The sequence below is a fragment of the Lepus europaeus genome, chromosome 4 (assembly GCF_033115175.1).
Source record: "Lepus europaeus isolate LE1 chromosome 4, mLepTim1.pri, whole genome shotgun sequence".
Classification (NCBI taxonomy): domain Eukaryota; kingdom Metazoa; phylum Chordata; class Mammalia; order Lagomorpha; family Leporidae; genus Lepus; species Lepus europaeus.
Genome location: NC_084830.1, coordinates 83295351 through 83312434, shown reverse-complemented (window position 1 = coordinate 83312434; position 17084 = coordinate 83295351). Strand labels below are relative to the sequence as shown.

General features: G+C 44.9%; 1 protein-coding gene across 2 annotated transcripts in view; it reads right to left on the bottom strand.

The window, feature by feature from the left end:
• The window catches only part of CA8 (carbonic anhydrase 8), a 112608-nt gene that overhangs the window by 44275 nt on the left and 51249 nt on the right, over positions 1-17084 (bottom strand). The window contains exons 4-5 of one of the 2 annotated variants that reach the window (XM_062188460.1): positions 9995-10090; positions 6210-6272 (exon numbers count right to left, since the gene is read on the bottom strand). In XM_062188460.1, the coding sequence (XP_062044444.1) occupies positions 6210-6272; positions 9995-10090 (159 nt within the window). The remainder of the gene's footprint in view (positions 1-6209; positions 6273-9994; positions 10091-17084) is intronic. The other variant, XM_062188461.1, reaches the window with a different exon arrangement.

Genomic DNA, 17084 nt, shown 5'->3' with positions numbered 1-17084 from the left:
TCACTGAAAACCAAGAAATGGCCTTGGGGGTTCTCGGCCATCAAGTTGGTCCCTCTTTTGCTACTGAAGCCTATCTCTCAAAAACATTAGACCCCACAGTCAAGGGCTGGGTGCCCCATTTACACGTTAGCCTCAGCAGCAGTTCTCATACGAGAGTCAAAAAAACTCATTTTTGGTTCACCACTTACCATCCTTTCCTCACATCATCAATCAGAACTTCTAACTTACAAAGGCCTCCAGTCTCCCACCATCTCACATTCTGGCCCTTCAGGTGGTGCTAATTAAGGACCCTCACTTTTTATTATTATTATTATTACTATTATTATTATTTTGTCAGGCAGAGTTAGACAGTGAGAGAGAGAGGCAGAGAGAAAGGTCTTCCTTCCATTGGTTCACCCCCCAAATGGCTGCTATGGCTGGTGCGCTGCACTGATCCGAAGCCAGGAGCCAGGTGCTTCCTCCTGGTCTCCCACACAGGTGCAGGGCCCAAACATTTGGGCCATCCTCCACTGCCTTCCTGGGCCACAGCAGAGAGCTGGACTGGAAGAGGAGGAACCAGGACTAGAACTTGGCACCCACATGGGATGCAGGCACCGCAGGCAGAGGATTAACCAAGTGAGCCATAGCGCTGGCCCCAGGACCCTCACTTTTAAACCTTGTCCTCCCCTTAAATCAACTACTCTCCTTCCTGTGGCGGAATGAGGTGAAAAGGTCATATCAAGATGGCCGCTGAGGTGAAAAGGTCATGCCAAGATGGCTGCTGAGGTGAAAAGTTCATGCCAAGATGGCCACTGACAACAGAAACTGCCTGGCAACAGGCCGTGATTGGATGGCTTCAGAAACCACATAACAACAAAGGAAACCACATGACAACAGAGCCTGACTGACGGCAGGCCGTGATTGGATGGTTTCAGAAACTGCCTGGCGACAAGAGCCTGACTGGCAACAGGCTGTGATTGGATGGCTTTGGAAACTTCCTGGCAACAGGCTGTGATTGGTTGGGGCATAGACCGCCCCTTGACCGGATTGGCTGGTCTTGACTGTATAAGCTGTTGTACTAACTGAAATAAACGAGTCTGCGGGCTGCTTGCCTCAAGCCTGCTTTCACCTGACTCCCGGGGTCTGTGTGGTGACTCTGCACCTCTTGCCCCCACCACACTCCTCCTCTCAGAAATGAATCCACTGCAACATTGTTGAGAAATCAACTGCAACACCTTCCCTCTCTTCCTCCATCTCCTGATCACTCAGCTCCTGTTCACTCCTGCATTGAGACTATTGAACACTTACCACCTCATCCCTCAAACATCCAGGAGGGTCCCCTTGTTAACCACACTCTAGTCTGCTTCACAAATGGTAGCTCCATCTTTCATGAGGAAATAAAAAGGCAGGGTATGCTGTGGTATCAACCACCAATACAGTCAAGGCAGGACCACTCCCTTTCAATACTACTAATCAACAGGCTGAGCTTTATGCTCTAACCCATGCTTTCATCCTGGCAAAAAATAAAACCATCACTGTCTATACTGACATAAAATACACTTTCATGTCCTCCTATCCCACACAGTGATATGGAAAGAAAGGGGCCTTCTTACACTAAGGGGACAGCCATCTCCAGTGCTACATTCATAACCCCTCTCTTAGAAGAAGCCCATCTTCCAACAGAAATCGGACTTGTCCACTCTAAAGGTTCATCAGACTGACAACTCTGTTACCACAGCCAGTAATAACGGCAGATCAGGTGGCTCGTCAGGCGGCACTGTCTTCCTTTTCCTCCAGCTCGCCCTCTACTCCATCCTCTATACTGATTAACCATCCTCAAAACCAACAATCCCAACAGCTCTCCACTCAAGCCATCTTATTCTACCTCTACCATTTGTTTCATCCCAACATTTCTTTTTATTATCGTTTGTCAAACAATCTCTTCCACTTATAGCAGAAGATACCAAATATCTCCAACAACTCATCTCATCATGTTCCATACATGAAAAAACAAATCCTGATTCAAACCTCTATCCCCCACCCTTCCCTTCCCATCAAGCCAGAGGACACCTGCCAGCCTCTGATTGTCAGATTGACTTTACCCATATGCCCAATGTACAGTGCTTTCAATATCTCTTGGTACTGGTAGATACCTTCTCTGGGTGGGTCAAGGCCTTTCCAACTACTAACAAATGGACACTAACAGTTTCCAACAGCCTACTTCAGGTGATTGTTCCCCACTCTGGGGTCTCCAGTCAGACCATGGTATCAAATTTACATCCCAGATAACTCAGCTACTTACCAAGGCATTTAACATCCCCTGGCATTTTCACACCCCTTGTCACCCCCAATCCTCAGGAAAAGTAGAAAGGACAAATCATACACTGAAAAATGCTCTGACCAAGCTCTAATTCAAGCTCCACTTGGCCTGGATTAAACTTCTCCCATTGGCCCTGCTCTGTATGAGGGCCCTTCTGAAAAAAAAACCTCTCAATATTCTGCCTTTTGAATTGATGTATGGACGTCCCTTGGTTCCTCCGGCTATATACTCTCAATCTCCACTCCTGCTGCCCCATCTACTCTCATCTCTCCTCAAATATCTTTGAAGAGAGTTATGGAAATATACAGACAACTACTGCCCGGCTCCAGGTCCAACTACCTCAGACAGCCTCTCTCCTATTACAGTGGGAGACAAGATCTTCCTGTCCTCCTCACACCACTCCTTGTCCTCTCCTCCCACTAAACCACAAGCTAAATGGACCAGATCTTACCGGGTGATTCTCACTACTCCCACAGCAGCAAAGTTACAGGGAACCCCCACTGGATCCACTTCTCCCACCTTAAGCATCCCCCTCCCCCATTATACAGTTACTCCCACAGGGTGACTCACAGCCAAGTTTACCTGGACCCAAGCTCCTCAAACTCAGACTCTTCTGTGAACTTGCCTCCAAGAAACAGTGACCATCCAGCCCCCTACCATTTCTAACACTGGATAAGTACTGAGCTTCTCTCATACCACTATCAACTCTTCCTACAACTTCTGTGGGAGGAATAGCAAACACACTCCATCCATCCACCCCTCCTGACTCCTTTCAGATATTGAAGATTTACACCTCCAGGGAACCTCCTCAGACTCCACTCCCTTTGAGATCTACACTTTGCTGTACCTTCTCTTATTGTCTCACTGCCTCTTCCATACACCACGATGAATTTCCCAATACTCCCATCTCTTCTACCCTTTTGTGTCTGTTCTGCATCCACACTAGCCTCTAGAACATGTTACATGTGACAATTTCAGATTTACATCATTTCTACTCCTGCTAAATTACTGAACACAACCTTCTGCCCCATCATGGGCTGTGCAGGCCCTATCACTCCGTACTTTGATTTTGCTCAGGACTGCTCATGTAATTGGGTTGACTGGGCTAGATATCATTTATCTCAATTTAGAGCAAATCCATATTATCTCTGCCTAACTAAGGACAACATGGGATTTTGTACCGATGCCTACTGTAAAGGGTGCTCATCATGGTCCTATAAGAACTACTATACCAACCACAGATATGGCCTCCCCAAAAAACAATTCTCTAAGGTCCTGCCACAACTTAAAAACACTCTAGCTTGGAGGCCATGGGTAGACAGAAACCACCAAGTCCAACCCCTTTTTAGCCTTCACTGTAACTAACCCCTACCTTCAGGCCTGGCAAGATGGAATCAAGGAATCTTATCACTTCATGTACTGGTTCTAACATGTAAGATCCCCATGGAACCATAAAAAGTATCAGGGCCTACACCCAGCTTCCAACAGCTCCCACAGATGTGGTGGTTGATACAGTAAAGGAGTCTTCCAAACACCTAATCAACTAATTAACCTGGCTAAACCTCCCTTAACATGGCTACAAGTCATCAATATATCTCTCACCCTACTTTATCAACTACCCAATTCTATATCCTAGGCCCTTTAACAACAGCAATGCTTTATATGTGCTCCCATTTGGGAAACTCCCATTGCAACAACCCTACTCACTAATGTTTCTGCTTCTATAAACTTCTCTATTCTCAATCCTCAGAAAATCATTGGTCATCTTCCTCTACATTCAGGAGGACAAGGTGCAGCATGTTGGATTACTAACATAACAAAACAACTCAATAAGTTTATGCCACATAACATTCCCTATGTTAGCAATATAACCAGCACTTCCACAGCTTCCCTGTCTAGTCCACCTAGAACTTCATTTCTTTGTAATTATACCTTATACACCTGTATCAACAGCTCCACACCCAGTCCATGTGTGTTAGTGATTCTATCCCCCATCCAACATTATATGAGTACTCAGAGGTCCTTTTACAGATTAATCCCTCTACCCACAAGAGACGAGTGATCTTTCTTCCAATCTTGGTGGGAATCAGCTTTGCAGCTTCCCTCTCTTCAGTGGTAGTCTCAGGAACTGCTCTAGGCCACAATGTTTTGTCTACTAACTGATTCCAAGAAAAACTCCAACAACTACAAGAGGAGGTCACCAGATCCATTGAAGCTTTGACAGATGCTATTCAGGACCTCCAAAATCAGATCTCCTCACTGGCAGATGTAGTGTTACAAAACAGATGAGCTCTGGACCTTATAACGGCTTAAATTTGTGTTTTTCTGGGAAAATAATATTGCTATTATGTTAATCAATTGGGCCAGGCAGAACAAAATGTTAAAAAGCTCCAACAAATTGTCACATCTATTGTACAGTCTGCCCTAGGGTCCAGAGAGCCTCTCCTCTCTTCCTCCCTATGGAGCCCTCTCACCTCTTGGTTAATGACACTCCAAGGACCGTTGGCTGCTGTTCTCAGTCTGGCTTTTATACTACCTTGTCTCTTTAAGTGTTTATCGGAGGTGATAATGGAACCAACCAGGTGGTCAACTAAATGCTGCTACAGGGATATACATGGCTCCCCACCCAGGAGATCACAACTTGAGACATCACCCCACCAGTAGAGAATGACTCATTGCCTCATGTCATCAGGAAGCAGCTCTAGAAGATAGATCATCATCCCTCCACCAGTCCTGAGCTTTTGGGGCAGATATAATCCCATACAACACTTGCTTTATAAAAAACAAAAGGGGGGAATGTAAGTGAAATGATGCCATCTGGTCCCAAGCCCCAGATGCCATCTTGGGCTCTGGCCCAGTCGCCATCTTGTACACTGAGTTCAGTCTCTCCAGGACCCAGCCTGGCTTACCAAGAGTCAGGTGACCAAATGGCCCAACCACAGTGTCAACTCTACCCCCACCCTAACAGGATTGACTGCCCCCACCCCCTCATCCCTGCAAGGCTATAACCAGGCCTGCACTCCTGCATAGGCTCTTTTTCCTCACTCTCCCCCTCCCTCCTGTCAGATTCCCCCACCCCCAACAATAAACCTTTCCCTTACTCCAGTGTTTGGTGTGTTTTGTGGTGGCCCTTCACTCTGTACCAGGTTTGTTCATTCTGACAGTGTGATTCATGGTGGATCACTGGGGAAGGGGTGCGATTTGCCAGAGTTCAAGAGGTTGAGGGCAGTTATGTAGGTACTTTGCGCTTGCATGACTGAACTCTAATAAAATCCCTAGGTGAGCTTCCCTGGATAGAACACTTCAGGCCATTGCTAGGGGAAGGAGGGTATCCCTAGGCAACTACCTGGTTAACTTCAAGGAAGTTTGCACCTGTTCTTTGTCAGATTTTGCCCCATGTGCCTTCTTCCTTTGCTGATCAGTAATCAGCAAAGTAATCCTGCTCTGTAATAAACCCTAAACAGATGGGCCGGTGCTGTGGCACAGTGGGTAAAGCCGCCACCTGTAGTGCCAGCATCCCATGTGGACACCAGTTCACAAGTCCCAGCTGCTCCACTTCCAATTCAGCTCTCTGCTATGGCCTGAAAAAGCAGTAGGAGATGGCCCAGGTCCTTGGGCCCCTGCACCTGTGTGAGGGTCCTGCAGAAAGCTCCTGGCTCCTGGTTTTGGATCAGCCTAGCTCCGGCCATTGCGGCCATTTCAGGAGTGAGCCAGCAGATGGAAGACTTCTCTCTCTGCCTCTGCCTCTCTGTAACTTTGCCTTTCAAATAAATTAACAAACAAACAAACAAACTCTATGTAAAGCAGTTTTTCTGAGACCTGTGAGTCCTGTGAATTATCAAGCTTATAGATGGTCTTGGGGACCCTGAATATGACCTGTATTTCTATTGTTTTTTAAATAACAACTCACCTTGTACTGAATATCTTGAAGGATCTCGGTCACAGCCTTCAGGCCTACGTGCTCCTTCCCTATCTGAAATGCATAAAGCAGAAACCACAGCATTGTTAAACACTCAGGCTTTACTCAAAGCAGCTAACAGAATCGAGGGTCTGTCCCTCTAGAGGGATTAAATGACAGAACCAGGTCAGCATCTACTAAAAGAACAAAGCTGGTCAGTTAACACAATACAGTCTCTGATAGGAAACACCCAAGAATCCATTCTAAATTCATCTTGCTGTGCATGAGTACCACTCACTGGGCTGTGCATATCAAATCTTAAGTTACTGTTAAGTATAAACGTAAAGAATATTTCTGAATTAAAGCTACTCGAGACAGACATTGTGGTGCAGCAGGTTAGGCCACTGTGTGCAAGGCCTGCATCTCATATGAGAGTGCCGGTTCAAGTTCCAGCTCCTCCACTTCTCATCCAGGTCCATGCTAATACACCTGGGGAGCCACGGATGATGGCTTAAGTGCTTGGGACCCTGCCACCCATGCAGGAGACCCAGATAGAGTTCCTGGCTCCTGGCTTCAGCCTGGTCCAGCCCTGGCTGCCATGGTCACGTGGGGAGTGAACCAGCAGAGGGAAGCTCAGGCCCTCTTTTTCTTTCTCTGTCTCTCTCACCCTCGCCTCTTCCTCCCAGCCTCTATCTCTCTGTCACTGTTCACTCTGGGTTCCAAATAAATAAATAAAGCTCTGGGCATGCTCAACTGTTTTACCTTTGGCATCTACAGAATATCGTTACAAAGATTTTTTAACAATGTTTAAAAAATCTCACTAACTCAGAAAAATGGACATGTAAAGTTACCAAAATCAGGACACTTCTTGATTACCTCTACTTGTAATTCTATACCCAAATTTTTATTCTTAAGCAAGAATATGCTTTGCATACCCTTCTATTTGAAAACATCACATTTTTTAGTAAACAAAATGCACCAAAGAAATTTAAGACTTTATCAACAAATTTAACAATTAGCTTTTTTTTTTTTTTTTTTTTTTGACAGGCAGAGTGGATAGTGAGAGAGAGAGACAGAGAGAAAGGTCTTCCCTTTTGCCGTTGGTTCACCTTCCAATGGCCGCCACGGTAGGTGCGCTGCAGCTGACGCACCACGCTGATCCGAAGCCAGGAGCCAGGTGCTTCTCCTGGTCTCCCATGGGGTTCAGGGCCCAAGCACTTGGGCCATCCTCCACTGCCTTCCCGGGCCATAGCAGAGAGCTGGCCTGGAAGAGGGGCAACCGGGACAGAATCCGGTGCTCCGACCAGGACTAGAACCCGGTGTGCCGGCGCCGCAAGGCGGAGGATTAGCCTATTGAGCTACGGCACTAAGTTCAATCTGACTTCTACTTTTTCCACCAACTTTCAGTGGCCCATGATGATGATGGGGGGGAACAGCAGAGAATGTTTATGACCTCAGATAAACAATCACAGTTTGCATTTGCTTTCCTTTTCCCACATAAATTTTTGGAGATATACTCTATAAGAAGCTGGAGGAGCTGCCAGCCTGTACAGATTCTGCTTCTCCTAGTGCTAACCAGATGTGAAACATGCTAAGTGAACCAGCACCAAAGAAAACAGAGGAGGCAGATGCTAGGCCTAGCGGTTATAACACTGGTTAAGAGGCCTGCGTCCCATATCGGAACACCTCAGTTCAGTTCCCAACTCCAGCTCCTGAGTCTCACTTTCTGGGAGGTAGCAGTGATGGCTCAAGTGACTGCATTCCTGCCACCCAAGTGGGAGATCTGAACTGGGTTCCTGGCTTTAGTTCTAGTCAGGGGTCTACTGTGGCATTTGGGGAGTGAACAAGTAGATGAGGAAACTCTCTCTCTCTCTCTCTCTCCCTCTCTCTCCCTCTCTCTCCCTCTCTCTGTCTCCTGCTCACTCTTTCTTTCAAATGAGAGAGAGAGAGAGGGAGAGAGAAAGAAACAACCTAAGTTGGGCCCATCAGCTCAAAATGATCCTGACTTCAATTATTTTCCTAGTACTTGGAATTTCTGAGACAGGCTCTGAAAACAGAAAGTGAATTTTCAAAAGTTTTAAAAAAAAAAGAACACCCACTGTAAACATACCCATGAACCCAGGAGCCTGGATCTGGAACAGGCTGCACCTTGGCTTCACCCAGCCTTAGCAGAAATGAACAGTTATTTACCTTACTCGCTGAACCACAATGTGGCATTGGATGCCTGTGCCTCTGACTCCTTGCGTGCACATCTGTCGGACTGCACACTGTGAACAGTCCACATCTGAACCCTGCAAGGCCACATAACAGTGGTACCAGAACAAGCTCCTTGCATTGGTCTGCCTGGGAAGGCAGTGGAGGATGGCCCAAGTGCTTGGGCCCTGCACCCGCATGGGAGACCAGGAAGAAGCACCTGGCTCCTGGCTTCGGATCGGTGCGGCGCACTGGCCATAGCAGCCATTTGGGGGGTGAGCCAACAGAAGGAAGACCTTTCTCTCTGTCTCTCTCTCTCTCTCACTGTCTAACTCTGCCTGTCCAAAATAAATAAATAAATATAAATAAAAATAAATAAATAAAGAGTCTGTGACCCAACTCTCTTTGAGAAACTAAATTACTGAAGACTCCTTGCTGACAATCATGCTCTAATCCATAGTTATCCAGAAGCAGCCCAGAATCCCACATAGTTGAAGACCTGGTTTCTAATCCTGACTGCTCAGGTTAAATCACTGTGTGAGGGGCCGGCACTGTGTCATAGCGGGTAAAGCCACCACCTGCAGTGCCGGCATCCCAAATGGGTGCCAATTCGAGTCCCGGTTGCTCCCCTTTGATCCAGCTCTCTGGTATGGCCTGGGACAGCAGTAGAAGATGGCTCAAGTGTTTGGGCCCCTGCACCCACAGGAAAGACCCAGAAGGGGCTCCTGGCTCCTGTCTTTGGATTGGCCCAGCTCCAGCTGTTGCAGCCACTTGGGGAGTGAACCAACAGATGAAAAACCTCTCTCTCTCTCTCTGCTTCTGCCTCTTCCTCTCTGTACTTTGCTTTTCAAATAAATAAATAAATCTTTTTTTAAAAAAATCACTGTGTGACCATGAACAAACGCCTGACCTCTCTGGGGCTTGGTTCCTCTTCCATAATATTTGGGGGCAGGAGGCAGGGAGTAGGAGCTAAATTTTACCCCTAAATCTTCTATGACATCAAGTAAGACAAAGTTAAAAAGACACACCTTAAGAACCAGATCAAATTTTTACTTTCTAATGCATGTGGTCTGATTTCATGTTTGCTGAATTTAAATACCTTTGGCTCACTACAGAGTGTGAGTCTATGTTTCATATTATCTACCTCTGCCATGGTCATTGCCAATCTTGTTTTATCCGTGTTTTCTAAAAGACACTTCGAAGTACCTCGGAGTGAAAAATCGCTCATAACAAACAGCTAAAGTAATCCACTACATGATTACATCAATGATTTTTCATAGATTTTGAAGTCAGCCAGGGTCTAACGACATTTTCTGCAGTTCTTTTTCATACATAAAATGAACTCCACCTTCCAGACACACTTTCTGAATCATTTCCCCAAAGACCCGGAAGAAAATTTCTAATAAATCCATGAACTGTTGTCCACCAGTGAACACAGCTGAACCTCCACAAATGACAAAGCTCGAGTTTCCTATTTTTACATGTTTCTGTCAATTTCTATTTTTGAAGGATCAGTTTTCCCTGCACATTTCACCCCTGAAGTCCCACAAAACGAATAAGTAATAAGCCCGCAGATGGTACAGTGATCCCAGCCGACCGCTTACCTGAACAAACAAGGCGATTATGGCAATGCCATGTGGTTTCCCCACGGCCTCGTCGATGCTCCCAAACAGGGTGGAGTTCCAGTGGATCAGATGGAGCTGGCAGGGCAGGGAGGAACAGATCCCATTAGGTCAGGAGCTTTTCTGAAATGCAAAACTGCTTCCTCCTTTGCTACGTTTATGTCAGCACGCCCAACAAGAGGGTCACAGTGGCAGGTGCTGTGGCACACTAGGTGAAGCCATCATTTAAACACCAGTATCCCGCCTTAGAGTACCAGCTTGGGTTCCAGCTCCTCTACTTCCAATCCAGCTGCCTGCCAATGCATCCTAGGAAGGCGTCACAAGATGGCTCATGTGTTTGGGGCCCTGCCATGCACATGAGAGACCCAGCTGGTGTTCTGGGCTCCTGATGTCTACACAGCCCAGCCTGGATTATTACAGCCATTTGTGGAGTGAACCAGCAGATGGAAGATCTCTCATTCACTTTTACTAATTTTTTTCAATTTTTTTTTTAAATTGTGTCACAAATAGACTCCAAGTCCTGCCCCGGCGTGCCTTCTCGGTATGGATCCCTTCCTTCATGCCTCTGGACAGAAACAAGGGCTGCTGGATCACTGCCTCTTGAGTTCAGTATCACTCCTGACCTGGGAGGGCACAGCCAGGAGTGCTCACAGATCTCACCTGCGCTGATCTGTGTCTCTTTAAACCTCATCCCCTCTGCAACTCAACAGGACAACACTCCAGGTCTGAGCACAAACACGAGCACTAATTCACATTATCAGTACCTGCGTAACCAGACCCTGCATCATCCAGTATTTCCATGAGGAAATGTCCAAAGCCTGTGACAAATTCTGGTCAATCATTTCAACTCACTCAGAATATCCAGAGATAGCATACTTTTAAAAATGTCATATTTAAAAAAAAAAATAACTCTACTTAAGTCATTTAAAAAGGTTTTTTTTCTTTTATTTATTTATTTGAGAGTCAGAGAGACAGGGTGAAAAAGGGGAACTCCCACTTACTGGTTCACTCCACAAATGCCCAAAATTGGCCAGGCTGGGCTGGGCCAAAGGTGGGAGCCAGGAATCCAAAATAGGTCTCCAAACTAGGTGGCAGAGACCCAGTCAGTTACCTTCTGCCTCCCACGGTCTTCATTAGCAGGCAGCTGGAATCAGCAGCCAGAACTGAGTATTGTGCCCAGGCACTCCAATACTGGCCATCAGTCTCTCAATCTACGTCTTAACTGCTAGGCTAAACACCTGCCCTAATGCTACAGCTTTTTAAAGCCATGGTAAAATGCTGAGCGCCAATGTAAAGCTCTATACGAAGGCCATTTCCAGCACTTGGAGATAAATTTTATCTCTGAAGAAATGACAAACAATGCTCCAGAGGGCTCCTTCCTAACCTCATAAAGCTTTGCAGCTTTCAGGTTCACCTGGATTATGCACTTGCTCCTCTAGCACTAATAAAACACTTGCAGGAGCCAAATTCAGCTCCATGGTTAAAAACCAAATGGCTACTGAGGTTCTTAGTATAATAGTAACTAGGGAAAATTCTCTGCCTCATAAACGATCTTCTAAGTTTTAATCAAGTTGTAATTATATTCAAGCTTAAAACATTGCCTCCTTTAAAAAATACATATAATCCAGGGAGATAAAGTTAAGATTCAACCACTGTTTATTTTAGCAGTAATAGTAATTATCATAAGGATTGCCACAAATTTTATTTTTCCACTGCTGAGTTCAACCAAGTATAATTTGAGATTATAAAACTGACCACTAGAGGGAGGTAATAAAGTTCTCAACTAATACCAGAACCACCATACCCGAAGCCAAGCTGGGTCAGGCTATGAAAGACTCACATGAACTGTAACTACCCAAGAAATGTGCCTGTCAAGGCACTGCCTTTAAGAAAACAATGTTCTACAACTTCTCAACTATTAATAAAAGACAAACTGGTCTTAATATTGCCTCCTCTGGCTGTAACAACAATGGTATAGATAAGAACAGAATGTCTGAATTAAAACAACAAGGAAGGTCTAGGTCCAAGGTTGGAAAGTCTTTTTATTGGACAAATTACAGAGTTCAAACCAACATTTTTTATAACAACATCGGGGGGGGGGGGGGGCAGGGAGCATCTTTTTCAGAAACAAAACATTAATAAACTAAAAAATAAAAATGCATAGCTTTGTCTTTGCCCCTTCTTACAACTCAGCAACATCCTCACTCCCACCTATTCTTAAAATACCACTTCAACCTAAATGAAAGATCTCTGTGAGGAAGATCCCAGTGGAAAGAATGGGGCCATCAAAGAAGGAGGTACCTTTCTCTGAAGGGAGGAGAGAACTTCCACTTTGACTATGACCCTATCAGAATAAGATCAAAGTCAGCAAACTCTAAAGGCTTCCATAGCCCTGGCAACTCATGACTAGAGCCTAGGGAGATTACTGATGCCATGAACAGGAGTGTCAAATTGTTAAGTCAGCAACAGAAGTCACTGTGTACTTACATCCCATGTGAGATCTGTCCTTAAAGTGTTGTCTAATGTGCAGTGATGCTATAACTAGTACTGAAACAGTATTTTTACACTTTGTGTTTCTGCGTGGGTACAAACTGATGAGATCTTTACTAATTATATACTGAATCGATCTTCTGTATATAAAGATAATTGGAAATGAAAAAAAAAACCTGGTGTTAAATTGGAAATGGCATAGAAAATTAATTAATTTTTTAAAAAAATATTATGTAGGATCTCTGCCTTTAATGTGCTGTACACTCTTATTTAATGCTATAACTAGTACTCCAACAGTATTTTTTTTCACTTTGTGTTGCTATATGGGGGCAAACTGTTGAAATCGTTACCTAATATATACTAAACTGATCTTCTGTATATAAAGAGAATTGAAAATGAATCATGATGTGATTGGAAGGGGAGAGGGAGCGGGAAAGGGGAGGGTTGTGGGTGGGAGGGAAGTTTTGGGAGGGGGAAGCCATTGTAACCCATAAGCTGTACTTTGGAAATTTATATTCATTAAATAAAAGTTTAATTAAAAAATAAAATAAAATACCACTTCATACTCTTCTGTGTTTAAAAGCATTAAGGGTCTCCACGCAAGTGTGTGCTGCACACAGTGACTTCATTTCCACGAGCAGAGTACAGAAATGGGGCAAAACATAGTGACTACAGGGTTGAGAGACCCAGCTAGCACTGATCAAGGCCTGCATCCATGTAATGATACAATGCATCTATCCTGAAATGCATCTATCCTGAAAATGGCTTTTGTGCTCTTCATCCCGGTAGCCTCCACTTCAACATAAGAAACACATCAGACATATCTCACTGGGAGTCATTCTATGAAACTCCTAATCAGCATTCCTCAAAATGGTCCAAGTCATCAAAAAGAAGGACACCCAGAGAAATGTCCCAGCCAAGAGGGGAGACTTGACAACTGCATAACATAGTGTCAACAGGTGAGATCCGGGAACAGAACGACATTAAATAAAAACTAACGGAATCGAAACAAAAGATGACATTTTGGTGCTATTGGTCTAGTAACTGTAACAAATATAGCCTGCTAATGTAACACGTTAATAACAGGGAAAACTGAGTGTAGGATACATGGAGATTTTCTATACTGTGTTGACAATTTTGTATATCTAAAACTGCTCTTAAAATGGGCCATTTTACAAGAAATAAAAGGAAGGAAAGAAGGAATGAAGGGAGGGAGGGAAGGGATAAAGGTCGGTGAGGGAAGGAGGAGAGGAGAGGGGAGGGGAGGGGAGGGGAGGGGAGGGGAGAGGAATGAAAAGAAATGGTACTTCAGCCAACCCAAGCTACCAAGGAGACTAGAAGATTGCTATGACCCCTACATGTCTAACACAGTAACATAAGCTGAAAGTGACAGGGAAACCTCTACCACTTGTCACTCATTCTACACCTGGATCTCCAATAACCACCTGAGACCTGGCAGTCGAGGGCAGGAGAGGTTCTGCCCTCACAGTCAACAGCAACCCCAGCTTTACAAAGCAAAGCTCTGTCCTGGTACTGGTTTCTTCCCTTGAAACCGCATTCTCTCTATTCTCAGAGCAAACAAAATATCAGAGGCCCTCTTTCCACACCATTAGAGGATGGTTAATTCAAGGAGCAGGCCAATTTCAACACACTCTGGAAGTCAGCCCAGCTCTCAGCTACAACCCCAGTAGTAGCAGCCTCACTGTGTAATCTATAGGCACAACACACTGTTCATCTTTGCTGTCTCAAAGCTTTGACTCTCTCTACTCCCCAGATACTTTCCCTCTCCGTGAGTACTGGTCTCCAAGTGCTGCCATAAGCAAATGCCACAGGCTGGACATCTGAGACCAAGATGTCGATGGGGTTGAGCCTTCTGAGTCCTGTCTCCTCTGTAGATGACCATCTCCTCCCTGTGTTTTCACATTTTCTGTGGTTCTGTGTCAAAATCTTCTGTCCTTGCACAGACACCAGACATCTGGCAAAAAGACCCACCTTAATGACCCCATTATAACTTAATTACCTATCTCCAGTCGCCTGGATATGAGATAGTGAGGTTCAGACCTCAGCATAAGAATTTGGAGGGAATATAGTTCAGCCCATAATAAACATCTGTAGCACCCTTTCTTTTCTCCCCGTCATAACGAAGACTTTGCTTATCTCAAAAGCCCAAAGTATTCACACCAACTTTTGCTCTCCTAAAGCCCTTCTTTATTCCTGTAGTTTTATCATAGTTGGCCTTACATAAGAAGTCTTCTTGGAAAATGTGTACAATGGAAGCACCATGCATGGATTTCTAAAATTTTTCCACAAAAACGTCTTTCTTCCACAAACTTTTTGAAGCACCCTTGTGTTAATGTTGGCTCTGTTCCATACAGCAAAGCCACAGACATAGGAAAGTTATAAATACATTTGAAGAACTTAGCATACTTTTGTGGGCAGTTAGTGGGCACACAGTTTGGCAGTGACAGGGATGAGACTGCACAGAGCTTTATATTTTATCATAACTGTATTTTGGGAAACACTAAAGCAATTTGTTGATGCAACAAAGATTACTTGTATTGCCTACAATCAATCAGACTCCTTCATAACACTTCATTCCTTCAAAGCCCTTCTGACAATACAGAGGTTGGCCTGGAAGGCAGCAGACAGTGGAGGCTGCAATACACGCCACGAGGCTACCACAGATGTTCCAGCTGAAACAAATGATTGACAGGTGTGGATGAGTAATTTAATGTGTCAGCTTGGCTAAACTATCACACCCAATCATCAGATCAAACAATAATCTACATGTTGCTGTCAAGATATTTTTAAGATGTGATTAAAACTTAAAAGATTCCTGGTAAAGCTGATTACCCTCCGTATTGTGGGTAATCTTCATGCAATCAGTTGAAGGTCCGAGAGCAAGAGACTGAGTCCTCACAAAGGAGAAGGAAGTCCACCCCCAGAAAGCTAGAGAAAAACAGCCTGAGCTGCCGCCTTCTAACTTGGCCCACAACATCAACTTTTGCATGCATGTCCAGCCTTCAGCCTGCCCTGCAGATTTCGGACTAGCCACCCCCTGCAATCACATGAACCAGTTCCTTAATTAAATCCCAATCTCTCCTTTGTCTGCTTCTCTTTCCAACTCCCCCTCCTCCTCTCTTTTTCTGGAGAATGCAGTTTTCTAAAGGGAATGGTTAAACAAACTCAAGTGGAGATAAATGAGTTTGAGTTAAAAAGCAAGGGGATACTAAGTACGTGGTTTAGAAAACGAGTCAAGGGAGGGTAGGCAGCCCTTCCCAGTCCTCTTAGCAGAGGTCTGAGTAGTCTATTCTCGGCAAAGGGATTCAGCAGACTAACTTCAAAGTCAAACAGAGCAGACGTGCTCTGGGGTGTGTCTGGTCAACGGCGAGTGCAGAATAGAGAGGCAGCAACACTGTGCACTTCTGCAACCCTATTGATAAATTCTTAGGGACGGTGTGCTCTCACAAAAGACTTCTGAGCTGGCAATCCAAGCCTCAGATTCCAGGCTCAGTTCCACAACTCTTTAGTTCTGTGAACTTCACAATCAGTAACTTCTCTGAGTATCGGTAACACAAGCAGACTATATCACACAAGCTTGGATTATTCATGCTTTTTTCTGCCTTCCCTTTATTCCTATACTCCTAATACATTTTGCTGTCATTAGCATTAGTTATCTATAGCCAGCAAAGGCATGAGAGAAAGGTGATGAATTTTGAGAAGAGAGAGCAGCTTTCCAGTCTGTGGAGAAGACCAAGTGTCTTAGTCTGTTTTTCATTACTATAATCAAACATCTGAGGCAGGCTGACTTTGTGAAGAAAAGAGATTTAATTTAGCTCATGGGAGGTGCAAGGTTTAGGGGCCTCATCGGGTGACAATTTTCTCTCTGGCAGGATCCCAAGACATACGGTCAGAGATAGGGAACAAGGGTGTCTGTCTGAGTGCTTCCCTCCACTGCTTGTGAATTCACCAGGATTCAATCATGGGAGCTCCAGCCTAATGCTTTTATCTAATCCTAATCACTTCCCAAAGCCCATCTCTGAAGAATATAATGAATTATGTCTCCATCCTCTTGATTCTTCACAGTGGCTATTGAATTTCTTCAAAAAATTATTTATTATTTTGAAAGGTAGACTTACAGAGAGAGGGAGAGGGAGAGGGAGAGGGAGAGGGAGAGGGAGAGAGAGAGAATTTCTATCCACTGGTTCACTCTCCAAATGGCCACAATGGTCAGGGCTGTACTGACCCGAAGCCAGGAACTTCTTCCACATCTCCCACGTGGGTGCAGGGGCCCAAGCATTTGGACCATCCCCCACTGCTTTCCCAGGTGAATTAGTAGGGTGCTAGATAAGAAGTAGGGCAGGCGAGACTCGAACCGGTACCCATATGGGATACCGGGACTACGAGTGGCAGCTTTACCCGCTATGTTACAGCACCAGCCCCAATGGCTATTGAATTTCAACACAAGAAGACTTGGAAGACACGCAAACCATATCCAAACCATAAAACCAGGAATGTATAGATTCTGCTTAACGTTGCTAAGGAGTTCAAGGGCTGTATGGTTCCTGGACTCAGATGGTCC